A 13,947-nucleotide genomic window follows, 5' to 3' on the forward strand; every position below is an offset into this window, starting at 1 on the left:
GTGGTATTGTGATGCAGATCTACGAAGGTCATTTCAGTGTTACATTTAGTGTTTATTAGCACCTGTGTTTAAGGCACACTGGGAGGCATAAGATGTCACAAATCTGACTGTGGAGGATCCGTTATATGTAAAACGAACAGTCACGGCAGCAGCCCCCACATCAGAGCCATCTCGCCAGGAGACGTCATCAAGTGCCGGCTGGAGGTGGTTAGCCAGTCTGGAGGCCCATTTCAGTCCAGTAGGTGAGAACAATCATTTCATGTCCTACCTCTTCCAGGCAGCTCTCCCAGAGCCTCCTACCAAACAAGCTGTTTCCCAGCCACCTTCTAGAATGTAGAAGACCATGCATCCCTCCAGACTCGGCCTTCTAACCCGAGATGGCATGTAGCGGTCAGTGAAGCCTCAGCCCCGTTCTGTGAGGAATGAACGACTCTGGCACGTACGACGGGGCTCACTGTGATAGAACTTTCTTTCCCACATGGCTCCTCCGGTGTTGAACAAGGTATGAAGTTCGGGTGAAGCCTTTCCCACATGTGTCACACTGATAGGGTTTCTCACCGGTGTGGATTTTCTGATGTTCGAGAAGGCTTCTACTCCGAGTGAAACTCCTGTCACACTCGTCACATGTGTAAGACGCGGGAGCCTCAACGCTTTCCCACCGGCTTTCCACCCTCCCCCGACCCTCCCGGGTCTCTGCACATTCACGATCCTGCGCGTCTTTATCGCCGTGGATCCTCTGGTGTCTGAGGAGATGTGAATTCCGCCTGAAAGCTTTGCCACACGTGTTGCACTGGTACGGCTTCTCCCCTGTGTGGATTTTGTGATGTTCAAGGAGGCTGCAACTCTGGCTGAAGGTTTTCCCACACTCCTCACACCCGTAGGGCTTCTCCCCGGTGTGGGTTCTCTGGTGTTTGATGAGGTTTGAGCTGTGACTGAACACCTTGCCACACTCCTCACACTCGTAGGGCTTCTCCCCGGTGTGGGTTCTCTGATGGATGACGAGGGCAGAGCTCCTGATGAAGGTCTTGCCACAGTCTTCACACTCATAGGGTTTCTCCCCGGTGTGGATTCTCCTGTGTTTGGTCAGGCCTGAACTCTGAGCAAAACTCTTTCCACATTCGTGACAGTAGTGCCTCCTACTTCCCGTGGCAGTTTTCTGCTTTCTCGGGAACCTGCCCTCCTGTTCGCCAGCTTCGGTGCCTTCAGGAATCTGGGCAGTGTCTTCACGCGGGGGGCGTGGCATTCCCCCAGACTCTTGTACTGGCCGGACCTCGTCCACAGGCAGGGCCCGGATCTCGGCCTCTGTCTCACCACCTGAAATAACAAGTGGCCACACGTGGTCAGGGATGCCCTGCCACGCAGGAAAGCTGTGACTACGGTTCCACATACGCGGGGATGGGGGTTTCTGTACAAGAACGAGGATGGGGACGAAGGGGAGAACGGGCCTGGGGTCATTGGAAGCAGGGTGATGGGGGTGGAGGAGGGTGGGAAGGACCGTGCTGGGGACACTCGCAGAGGCTCTAAGTCCTGAGGACGAAGGCAGGGCCCTGCACTGGGGCTGGACTCGAGGAGGGCTGGGCAGATGGCAGCGGTAAGCAGGCACGCGTGAGGACCTGGAAGTGTTCCGTGCGACACAAGGAGAGCAGGCACGTAGAAAGCGATCGTCGGTCAGGGACGGTCCTCTTGGCTCTTATCCCAGACGAAGGCAGGGGCCCCAACACGACGGGCTTCGGTGCTGACAGGTCTGAGCCAGCGCTCCTGCTGCACCATGGTCGAGCTGCACGAGCTCAGACGGGCCGGGCTGTCCCGTGTGTCCTGCACCCCGATCTCTAGCTCACTTCTCGCGCTCGCCCTACAGTCCCACGGCCCATTTCCCGAGGACACCCCAGCTCTCGTCCCGTGTCGGAACCAGCAACAGAGAGGGGACCAACGGTGACAGCCCTACTATGAGCCAGGCCTGTGCTCGGGGCTCTACCTGCCGTGTCCCACTTAACCCGGCCAGGACGCGGCAGGAAAGGGAAGGGAGCCGGGCCGGGAGGGTTAAAGATCGGGTCACGCACGTGGTTAGTAGCTGGGTTCAGAAACGGTGGCTCTGAACGCAGACAGAATTCAGACAGCGTCTTACGGCCCAGTAGGTTCCAACCGACAAAGGAAGCCACGAAGGCCTACCACGAACCAGCCCCCGTCAGTCTTACCCGGGGAGGTCAGGCCGCCGGGGTTCTCCTGCCCTTCGTCTCCGTGGAAGCTCCCCCGAGAGGAATCCAGCTGCGCCCAGCCGGAGGAGAAAGCCAGGGCCACGTCTTCCGTTTTCAGCAAGCCCTGAAACGGCACACGGGCCTCCTAGTTCCTCTTACCCAGAGTCCCTCCCGGAGCCGGGTGCTGCGCAGAGGGGCTCAGGCGGTGAGGGGACGGTCCCCGAAGGCTCCGCAGACCAAGCCAGCGCGGCACCTAACGCTACTTCTCCCGGTCTCAAGTGACGGCTTCATCAACAAAACCACTGCGGAAGTAGAGTGACAGCACGTGAGGACAGGGGTCTCCACACAAATACGCCAGTCGCCTGCGTCTCTACACAAATACCCCGGACGCCCGCGTCTCCACACAAATGAGCCGGACACCAGGGCAGAAGGTAAAGAGATTTGGAAAACGGAGGCCACGCCACTGCAAGGACCGGAACTGACCCCCACTAGTGATGGTGGCTCATTTGTATTAACAGTTATTCAGATACAGTGAAACGTGGGTCTGAAGTGAGGAAAGTCAGGGAAGCCAATGGACACCACAGAGCCTCCAGGGCGTGGAGGACCGGGTAAGAAGTTCAATCCAGTTTAAGTACGGACTGTTGCGATCGTGTGACTAGCTGACACACGTGGGCATGCCGTATCCGTCCCGGCAAGCTAAGGGACCACGTGGTTACCCCCCGGTAACAGGGCAAGAAAGCAAAAGAAAATCTTCGGAACAAAAGCACCGTCACAACAAAAGCTTCAGTTTGCTTTTGCAGAATCACCGTTACTGATGAAGAAGATCCCACTGAAGAAGGGGCTGGCCAAGGACACGGAGTAGGGGTCTGGCAGACGGCACCCAAGCTAGTCATGAAATAGGACGAGGCTCCCAACTAGGCACCAGGAAGTCAGACAGCGACAGACGACACTAGCATACACGAGAAAGTTGACATCCCATCTGGCATTTGGCTGGAGGATGTAGACGGGGACGGGGCGACCCTCCCAGGATGCACCACGGTAGCGAGGGGCAGGGAGGGGCTCCGGCTCACCTGGGGCTCTGGGGGCAGCCTGGCCGCCACCACTGCGTCTCCTCTGCAGCGCCCTCCCGGGGCAAGCCCAGGACCCTGGAGAACTAGGAAGGAAAGAAGCTCTGGATGAGACGTCCCTGGCACTCAGCCTCCCTCCCTGGCCTGCGGAATCCAAGCTCAAACACTGGGCCTGGAACTTCGTACAGAGTGTGTCTTCCCCAAGGCCCGATCCCTACCCGCTCCAGTCCCGGGGCCTAGAGACCTGTGCTGTGCTCTGCCGACACACAAAATCTATGCAAAAACGGCAGGATCCTAGGAAGGGATGGTGAGTTTAAACCACATAAAACAAGCTTTTCATCTGAAGATACCCTGGGTTTTGCTTGCGAAGGGGAGAAGAGTAAGATTTCGGTTAAAATGCCTTTAGAGGTCATTAAGGGCTTTCTGCTTTGGTTTGGAAGAACTAGAGTCAAAATAAAGCTGGAACCAGAAGGCAGAAATGGGCATCTGCTTGTACAGAACTTGCTCAGCGTCCAGAAGAACCCGAGGTCTCCCTGGAGGAGGCAAACTTTACATGGAGCACAAAACAGCTGGTTTAGCTAGAGCCTGTGTTGGAAGTCAGGACTGCGTGTTGGCCGGCGTCTCAGTGCTGTGTGTCTTGGGACACGTTCAGGGCACGTGAGAAGACACCGCAGGACATACAGCCAGTCCTGTGGAGTAAATCCTGCTATTTTCATAAGAGACCCAGGGTTTAGACATTTATACTCTAATCCGCAGTAGTCCTGTAGTCTGTGGGATATTCTGACGGGCTTTACAGAGTCTGTTCGTTTTCTTCTTGGCACTTACCACTACTGGAAGCTGTACTGTTGTGTGTATGTGCTGTCTTCCCCACTAGAATGTAAACCCCAGTGCCACCAGGAAGGACTCCGTCTCACCAGCGGCCGGTCCTCAGCACCAACCACACTGGCTACCACGTAGGAGGCAGAATTACGTGTTACATGAATGGGGAACCGATTCTTTCCAAACCACCGTTTGAAATTTCCCTTTCAATCTCAAAGTGGAGTCCGTCAGTGATGGCCAAATAAAGTCGCGCTCAGCGCCCCTATCAGATGATCGTCAGTGAAGCTGGACAAAGTCTGCAGGTTCACGCGCCCAGAAGAGAACACTCACCTGTGCCTGGTAAGGCCCATGATCCCAGAGATTCATGCTTGAGCAGAGCCCTCACCGGCTGGAACTGGGCACTCCGTGATCCGCGGGAAGGTGTCAGTGCTGCCATCTCGCAACAGACAAGCTCTTGGCCCTGGTCACCACCTGGGACCTAGAGGTTATTCATTCGTTTTCATTATTTGTCAGACATTTCTGGAGCACTTCCCATGTGCCTCACAGTTTCCAGGGCCACGAAAAACATTAACTCAGGTAACACAGACAACAACCTTGAGGTGGGTACCGTTACCGTGATCATTTCACCGATGAGGAAGTGAAGGCACACAGAGAGTAAGCAGTTTTCCCAAGGTCACCCAGCTTATAAGTGGCGGTGCTATAAGTGGCGGTGCTAGGATGGGCACTCGGGCAGAGGGACCCCAGAGCCCGTGCTCTTTGCCATTACCAGGTGCTCCCGCGTTGTATACGTCGTGCTTTTACAAAGACTTGGGAACCGGTGCTGGCTCTCAAAATACTCCTATCTTATCTGACAAGTGAGGGTAATAATTTCTCGTTTATAGGGTTTTGTTATTGGTTTTGAGAACCAAGAAAGATCACAGAATGTGAAATCACCTAACGCAGGACACACGGTCTATCCCCACTAAAAGGTGGCTTCCGTGCATTTATGGGCAAATTGCACTTGTCAAGTTACTTTCTCACGTGCAGCTCAGAACTCCCCACATCTTCTGTAATGACTGAGGAGGCTGAAGCTAAGAGACTTGAAACGCCTTCACTGTGAAGGGCTCGCGGGCAGTGGGCCCCAGTGCAGACCCGTACCTCCTGGTCAGTGGTTAGGAGGCTCTGGCTGCAGTCCCCTGAAGGAACATTAACTGGTGCACAGACGACACCACCTTAGAACAGACTGGCAAAGCAAGAAAAGGCGGGGAGATCAACCTGTTTTCCACCAGGGGTGTTCTCTAGCCTGGGGTCCTTGGACTCCTCCCATGTGGTCCATGAACTTGGGATAGGAAAGGAGTAGTTTTATTGTTACCAGCCTCTAAGGGAACGTGGCCTTTCCTTCTATTATAAATTGAAGCAGCAATCATGTGGCATAAGCCACGGCACTTTGCCACCAATAGAAATTGCAGATGTTCTGGGGCGCCTGGGTGGCTCAGTTCGAGCCCCGCATCGGGCTCTGTTCTGACACCTTAGAGCCTGGATGGAGGCTGCTTTGGATTCTGTGTCTCCCTCTCTCTCTCTGCCCCTTCCCCGCTCATGCTCTGTCTCTCTCAAAAATAAACACTTAAAATTTTTTAAAAAGAAAAATTGCAGATGTTTTCACACCACAGTACAGCACAACGAACAGTGTCAAAGTCACTCATGCTTCTAACGACTTTGAAACTGCACCCGGGCTTTGGGCCTGTGCCCAGGTCTTACTGATTAGTGCAACATTTTTAAAAAACGCACGCATAACGTTGTCACTAGTTTGTTTAATGCTTTGCTGGGTGTATTTCAACATAATCGAGTTCTTCTGTGCTCCTTCATGTATCTAAAAATTCTGTTACGAGGAGGGGCCCAGGGACTCCACCCGAGTGGCAGAGAGAGAGAGAGAGAGAGAGAGACAGACAGACGGGGAAGTTCCGATGTTGACGGCACGCCCCGCCCTCGGCCCCGAGACCTGGGTTAGAAACCGGGCTGGGGCCTCTACCTGCGGTGTCGGCGCCTCCAGCTGTCTCTGCAGGTGCTCCAGGAGCACCACCACCTCGTCCCCGCTCTCCGGGTGCTGTCCCCGCACCCAGGCCTGGAGCTCGGCGGGCAGGATGGCCAGGAACTGCTCCAGCACCAGCAGCTCCAGGATCTGCTCCTTGCTGTGTATATCCGGGCTCAGCCACTGGCGGCACAGCTCGCGGAGCCGGCGCAGCGCCTTGCGGGGCCCCTCGGCCTCAGGGTAGCGGAAGCCCCGGAAGCGCCGGCGCGAGTCTTCAGGACCCCGATGGGGGCTGGCGTCCTGCACGAGGGCAGAGGCCTCTCCCGCTTCCGTCTTCACCACCAGAGGCCCCATGTGGTTCTCTGCGGACTTGGCGTCCCAGGCTGTGCTCTCCGCCGATTCTCCAGCCATCCTGGATCTGGCTCTAGTGGGCCGCCGTGCTCCTGCAGGAGGATCCTACCGGTGGAAAATCACTATTAACCAGCGACAGTGCTGGCAGCCCCCTCCGCTCAGGCCCGGGGGCCCAGACATTGCCAGGGGGCAGCTGCGATTTCTTCTAGCCCCATCCTCTGCAGCACCTGAAACCATAGTCCCACAACAGGCTCCTAGGGATCCTAGGGGGTGGGCCTGAAACCCCCCACCCCCCATCTCAAGACTAGTCAGGAAAGAAACAGTGACCGCTCAGATCATCCCATTTGCAGCCTGCTCTGTGGGTGGCCTAGTTCTAAGACCCCAAGGAGTCCTGCCCAGGTCCCAGGATTGGAATATGATGATGTAGCTCGTAGCTCTCATGCCTGGACTGAGCACAAGGAACTGAATTCCAGCAACTTCCACGAGCTTGTAAGCAGATCCCACCCCAGAACCGCCCTACCAGCACCCTGAATTTGGCCTTGGAAGACTAAGATGAGGAGTCTGCTGAGCCTGCCTGGCTTCTGACCTACGGGATGGGGAACATCTGGTCATTTTAAGCAGACAGATTGTGTAGATTGTCACGCAGCAGCGGAAAGTGAATACCAGCTCCTTTTCTGCCATCAAGGCCGCACATTTGGGGGAAGAGATTAGGAAAAGGCAGGCCCTGAATCGAAAGCAGTAGGACTGGATTTAAGCCCTGGACACCTGCCAGTGAGGCTCCCAGTTCTCTCTGAGGTGAGTCTCGCCCAAACAACAGGCATAAAACTGACCCAAATTCAGCTGGAAGTAGGGCTTCCCTAGGCCCCTCCCAGCTTTGGGCTGGAGACCTTTAGTGTCTGTGAGAAACATCAAAGCAGCGGAAACCAGCACCGTGTGCTGCAGAGTGGCTGCACCTCGTCCTTAGCAATCCTCACCCTGCCACTCCTCCTCCCCTTCAAGCTGAACTTCTTGAAAGGAAACATCCAGACTCCCGCTGGCCTTCGGCACGCCGTCAGCAGCAAGCCACCAGCGGTGACCACTGAGAGCTCCTGCGCCAGAGGTGCGCCCCCAGCTGGCCTTTTCCGTGGCTGCTTCTCAAGAAGCTGATGCTGCTGTCCACTTCCGGAAACAGTCTTGTCCCCGATCCCGGGCCCCACTCCTGCTTGTCTCCTTCCCGTTTCTTTCCAGCCCCCATTTACAGCCTGGTCAGGTGAACTCTCCCGCCAGACAGCCAGGCTCATGATCTTGGCTCCACTGCTTCCTTACTGAGTGGCCGTGGCAAATTAGTCCACATCTCTGCCTCACCTCCCCCACCGTACCAGGGATATTGGGAGCATTAAGTATGTGCATACAGTTCTTATGACACTGCCTGGCTGGTGGTAAATAGCACGTACATGTCAGCTAATAGCATATAGTTCACTGGCCTTTCTCCATTCTGTTCTTCACCCTTTCCTTTCTCCACATTCTTCCCCAGGACTGTCTTCAACCGCCTGCAAGATTTTAACTCTCACTTCTAGGCTAAAGACTCCTAATCCCTATTCTGAACTTCCTCCCAGGCAGTTCTGGCTGGAAATCCTACAAATAAACCCAATTCAGACCATGCTGGTTTTCTTCCCCCTACTCTGCTCCTTCCCCAGTCTGGCATTCTCTAGAAACAGCAGCACCACCTGCCAGGTTTTCCCTCATCTATTCTACCCTTGGGATGTCTCCAGAGCTGTCCCTTCTTGTCTGCTCTTGCCCTTGTCCTGGCCCAGGTCCTCAGCACTGTCTCTAGCCTTTTCTGCTTTCAATGCTTCTCTTCCTCCCCACCTTCCCCCAAGGGACCTCTTCTAAAATACATACTTAATCAAGTCCCTCTTCTGCCATTCCTTTTTTTTTTTTTTAATGTTTGTTTATTCTTGAGAGAGAGGGAGAGAGAGAATCCCAAGCAGGCTCCAGGCTCTGAGCTGTCAGCATAGAGCCCGATATGGGGCTCCAACTCATGAACAGTGAGATCATGACCTAAGCCAAAGTCGGACACTTAACCAACTGAGCCACCCAGGTGCCCCTTTCCGCTGGCATTCTTACCCAAGTAAAGCACTTGTTTCTTCTCACACCCACTACTCATCCTCTGTCCCCATGAATTGGTAAATAAACTCTGGTCCTGCAGGCTGAGAACTGCTAAATGCACCCAGCCAAGGAGCCAGGGGGGCTCAGGTAGGGCTCACCGTCCAAGGCCCTCAGATGGTGTCCAGTCAACGGAGGTATCGGCTTTTCAGTGGGCACAAAGTTTGCCCAAATCTGTAGGAGGCCAGCTGCTGCCCTGGCAGCTTAACGTATTTGTTTCCAGGATGTCACATCTCTGCAGGCCAGCCACGCCAGCTCTGAAGCTGAAATGCCCCCTGCCTAGCACCTTCTCCACCCTCTTAGGCAGAATGAGGTCTCCTCCCCTGACACTTCCTACCTTCCTCAGGAAAACCAAACAAGAGAGCTTATGGAAAGCACACCGGAGTACTCAAATTCGTATGAAAAACAACAGTCCTTGTGCATCTTTGTTCTCTATTTAAAATTCTGCCAAACCTGATGGACTGCGAGCCTCCTGCCAACAGCTCTGTCTTTAGCTTACCCATGTTTGTATTCCTAGGTCCTGACACGGAGTAAGTGAACCGATGAATGAATGCAAAAGCATTAGAGACGAAGGGTGCCTGCTTGGCTCAGTCAGTGCACCATTTGACTTTTGACCTTGGGATTGTGAGTTCAAGCCCCAAGTTGGGTGAGGAGCCTACTTTAAAAAAAAAAAAAGCACTAGGTAATTAGTTATTTCTGTAAGCCATGGATTCTGCACTTGGACACCACTGACATTTTGGTGGGATTAACGGTGTGTCTGGGAGGCTGGGGGTGCTTCTCGGTAGAGCAGGATGTTCAGCAACCCCCCCCCTCCTCTGCCCACTAAATGCCAGTAGCTCCGTCCACTCCCAGTTATGACCATCGAAAGAATGTCTCCAGACATTGCCGAATTTTACCTTGGGAGCTAGAGGGCCATAGTTTAGAAACCCTGCGTTCACAGGATGTGCTTAGTCTCAGCTTGGGGGTACCTTGGGACCAGAGGAGGGACTCCCCTGGCAGGTGAGTCAGGGCAAAGCCGCCCCCAGGGAACAGAGGCAGGCACTGTAGGGACCAGGTGTCCCCTGGTTGGACACCGGCAGCAGAAGGGTGTGCAAACAGGCTGGGGGTCTGTGTCCCCTGCAGACGGTCCCAAGGAGGAGCCAAGGGAGGGGTGACCACTGCTCTGACACTGGGGAGTGTCAGATGTCAGGAGGGTCACAGGAGAGCCACCTCACAGGACAGCAGGCATTAACCATAACTAGTGCCGGCACCAGGCTGCGTAAACTACCACTCCTCGTGGTTAGAACACGGGCATGAGGGTCACATCCCACCTCTGCCACTTGTTTGCTGAGTGACGCTGGACATGTTGCCTATTAACTTCTCGGCGCCTCAGTCTCCCTGTCTCTAAAAGGGAGATCGCAAAAGGGTCTACTTCGTGCAGTTGCACATGTGATCTCTGTAAAGCACTTAAGAACGCTGATACACAGAAGCATTTATTGGAGTAAATGGAAGAGGGTGGGATTCTAGATCTGTCCCCTCCAATTTTAGCACAGACAGGTAAGAAAACTCTTCCCCCACCTTTCCTGCCACTCCCCCCCCCCCCATGAGTCCACTGATCCAGGAAAGGGAGAAGGGAAGAGTGGAAGGGAGAGCCCTATCAGGCTCTGCACTGACAGTGCGGGGCCTGCTTGGAGTTCTCTCTCTTCTCTCTGCCCCTCCCCTGCTCGCTCTCTCAAAACAAATAAACATCAAAAAAAAAAAAAAAAAAAGAGAGAGGAGGAGGGAAAGAAAAATGTCATAGATTAAAAAGGACTGAATAGACAAGTCAGCCAAATCCAAATGGTAAATTGTATTTGGACCCTATAGGGGAAAAAAATAAAACCAGCTGTAAAAAGGTCGTTTCAGGAGTGCCTGGCTGGCTCAGTCAGAAGAGCATGCAACTCTTGACCCTGGGGTCGTGAGTTTGAGCCCCACGTTAGGTGTAGAGATTACTTAAAAATAAAATCTTAGGGGCGCCTGGGTGGCGCAGTCGGTTAAGCGTCCGACTTCAGCCAGGTCACGATCTCGCGGTCCGTGAGTTCGAGCCCCGCGTCCGGCTCTGGGCTGATGGCTCGGAGCCTGGAGCCTGTTTCCGATTCTGTGTCTCCCTCTCTCTCTGCCCCTCCCCCGTTCATGCTCTGTCTCTCTCTGTCCCAAAAATAAATAAAAAACGTTGAAAAAAAATTTTTTTTTTTTTTTTTAAATAAATAAAATCTTAGGGACGCCTGGGTGGCTCAGTCAGTTGAGCATCCAGCTTCGGCTCAGGTCATGATCTCACAGTTCATGAGTTCCAGCCCCGAGTTGGGCTCTGTGCTGACAGCTCAGAGCCTGGAGCCTGCTTCAGATTCTGTGCCTCCCTCTCTCTTCCCCTCCCCTGCTCATGCTCTGTCTCTCAAAAATAAACAATAAAAAAATAAAAATAAAATCTTAAAATACATATTTCAAACAATCAGGAAAATTTGAATACAATATTAAGGAATTACCGGCAATTTTGTTGAGTGTGATAATGCTATGATTACATTAAAAATTCTATTTGTTAGAAATTAACATTGAAGTACTGTAGTTGTATTTATGGGTGAACAGAGATGATCGCTGGAATTTTCCTTAAAGTACTGAAAGAAAGAGGGAAACAAGGGAAGGACGGATGGGGGGCGGGGGCGGCAAGGGAAAGAAAGAGAGAGGAAGGAGGGGATAGAGGTATGAAAGAAAATGGCCAAAACAGGGGCTCTTGGGTGGTTCAATTGGTTAAGCTTCCGACTCTTGTTCTTGGCTCACGTCAAGATCTCACGGTTTGTTTAAGTTTGAGCTCCCTGTCGGGCTGTGCACTGATGGTGCAGAGCCTGGTTGGGATTCTCTCTCTCCCTTTCTGCCCCTCCCCTGCTCACACTCTGTCAAAATAAACTGAAAAAAGAAAATGGACATAGATAGTAGTTGTTAAAGCTCAGTGATGGGCATACTGGGGTTCATGGTAGTGTTCTCTACATTGACCTAGGTTAGACATTCCCCCACCCCCCATTTAAAAATTAACATCCTACCTTCCTTTTTCCCTTCCTGACCAATACAGTCTAGAAGCATTTAGGTGGGGTCACACGAGGTGAGAGGGCCTCGGCCAGCCACCTGGGAGCCCAAGTGGTGTGAGGAGGGCGTCCCCAGAGCTGGGGGGAGGCACGTGTGACAGGAAGATTAGCACTGATTCATCACTACCATCAATCTCACATTCCCCATCCAGGTTTCACCACCGGTGGTATTTGGGGTCTAAGCCCAAATGAACAGAGTGAGAAGGCACTGGATTGGGGGACCTGCTATAAACAGGAAGTGTGATCAAATAAGTAAATATCTTGAAGATAAGGAGAGCAGAATTTCTCATTATCATAGAAGAGAGTTACAAATATGGAAAAAAATCTAGTGTAAGTCCTGTTATTAGGACTGGAGTTACAGGTGTTGGTATGAACTCAGTTTCCCAAACTAATAGTAACAAGGAAACCTACAAGTAGAAACACTAAGTTACAGACAAATACATCAGGCTAGCACGTAGGGCTCTCCTGGAGGCTTGCAAACTCGAAGATCTGCAGCTCGGGGACAGGACCCGTGACCTCTAACACTGGGGTCCGAAACCTTCACTGTTAAACCATTCCTGCTCCTAGTGAATCCAGGCGCCTCGAGGAAGGGGCACTCCCAAATTTTAAAGCCTTGGGGGAGTCTCAGCATCACAACACACAACACATACCAGCTTGGGTCTTTGCTTAGGGACAGGCTCTTCTTGAGAGTATTTTATTTTCCTTTCTAAAATAGAGAAATCGTTCATCACGAAGAAAACTGACAGATGGCCCTAAAACTTAAACGTAAGAAAAGCCAAGATCACTCATGAAAGAGAACAGGCCGTCATAATGAGAAGTAACAATAGCAATGATAACAGCAAATCTTTGAATCGTTCTTACTCTGTGCCTGGTGCGTGTTACGCATCTTAACTCGCTGAAGCCTCACAAAAACCCCACGACTTAGGTGATATCATTTTTTCCGGTTTACAAAGCAGTCAGGTGAGGCACAGAGAGGTCAAGGGACCGGCCAAAAACCACAAAGCCAATACGTGGCAGGGGGATGAATCGAACCAGGCGGCCTGACCGCACAGAGACTTAGGACCCGGGCACTGACCTTGTCTTCGAATGGAGTGCGACCTGGACCCCATCTTCGCGGCGGGTGTGTGTGCGTGCGTGCGTGTGTGTGTGTGACCCGGAGTCCCGATTGCACACACTGCGAGGCTGCGGCACCTACCCGGAGGCGGGCGCTGCCTCCCCGGGGTCCCCTCGCGGGAGGAGGCGGCTCCTCGGCAACCCCACCCGGACCAGGGGAGCCGGCTCGCCGCACCCCAACAGTTCCGAAAGTAGCGCCCCCGGGGCGGGGGGGGGGGCGGGGCTGCGGCTGCGGCTGCGGCTGCGGCTGCGCGAGGGACTTTTGGGCCTCTCTAGCCGCCGCCGGCCGCCACTCGGTGGTCCCAGCCACCAGAGCTCCCCGCGCCTGACTTCCGCGTGCGCTGCGTGGTCCCCGCCACCTGCGAGCCTGGCGCGTGGCTGTCAGCGTGCGCTCGGTGGTCCTGGCCGCCTGTGCTCCTGGAAGTAGTCTCCTCACTGGTCCCCCTTCGTCTCAGATGCTTCCCATCCTGCGACCACAGCCACAGTAACATGTGCTCCCATCACCTAACTTCTGCTGAGGGACCAGTACAAGTCCCATCCTGCGCCATCCAGCAGTGGTCACACACAGTCCTGTCGTGCTTCTCCTCCTGCTTCTCCCCGCGCTCCTCCCCTGGTCCTCGTCCGATGCTCCCCGCGCTCCTCTGTGATCCTCCGATGCTCTCCGCGCTCCTCTGCGGTCCTCCTCTGATGCTCCTCCCCGGATCCTCCTCCGATGCTCTCCGCGCTCCTCCCGGATGCTCCCCGCGCTACGCCAGCTCTCCTATGCCTTCTGGGCCGCCTATTCGGCTTAGTACGGTTGTCTGTGTTCTAAGTACACAGCGGTCACTACAGCCTGGTCGATTTACAAACATTTATTTCATTTCGGCTACACATCAGCTTTATGTAGTCACTTGTGTTCACGTGTCCGCGTCTCCTCCTCGACTCCGAGGATCCAGACGACGGTCAAGAGTAAATCAATCACCCCCACAACCACCATCTCCTGTGGTGCGGCCAACACCGAGGGAGCCACGGGTGGCGAGCGCCGGAACTGGCGGAACTGCTGCGTGCCCGAGGCCGCCCAAACGGGAGGGCTGGCGGGGCTCGCGGGAGCCGGAGCTGGTTGGCGCGGTGGCCACCGAGACGCAGCGACCTGCGGGGTCCTAGAGAGGACAGGA

At 54.1% G+C, this 13,947-nt stretch overlaps 1 protein-coding gene across 1 annotated transcript; it reads right to left on the reverse strand.

Annotated features, from left to right (window-relative positions):
• Window positions 1-366: 366 nt before the first annotated feature.
• LOC102964179 (zinc finger protein with KRAB and SCAN domains 4-like) lies at window positions 367-13,843 on the reverse strand. The gene is made up of 6 exons (XM_042985431.1): window positions 12,756-13,843; window positions 6,090-6,545; window positions 4,412-4,559; window positions 3,266-3,348; window positions 2,196-2,319; window positions 367-1,314 (listed from the first exon to the last, which is right to left on the reverse strand). The coding sequence occupies exons 2-6, from the start codon at window positions 6,498-6,500 to the stop codon at window positions 452-454; spliced, it is 1,629 nt and encodes a 542-aa protein (XP_042841365.1). The 5' UTR covers window positions 6,501-6,545; window positions 12,756-13,843; the 3' UTR covers window positions 367-451.
• Between the last annotated feature and the right edge of the window lie 104 nt (window positions 13,844-13,947).

Source organism: Panthera tigris, chromosome B2, assembly GCF_018350195.1.
Source record: "Panthera tigris isolate Pti1 chromosome B2, P.tigris_Pti1_mat1.1, whole genome shotgun sequence".
Taxonomy (NCBI): Eukaryota; Metazoa; Chordata; class Mammalia; order Carnivora; family Felidae; genus Panthera; species Panthera tigris.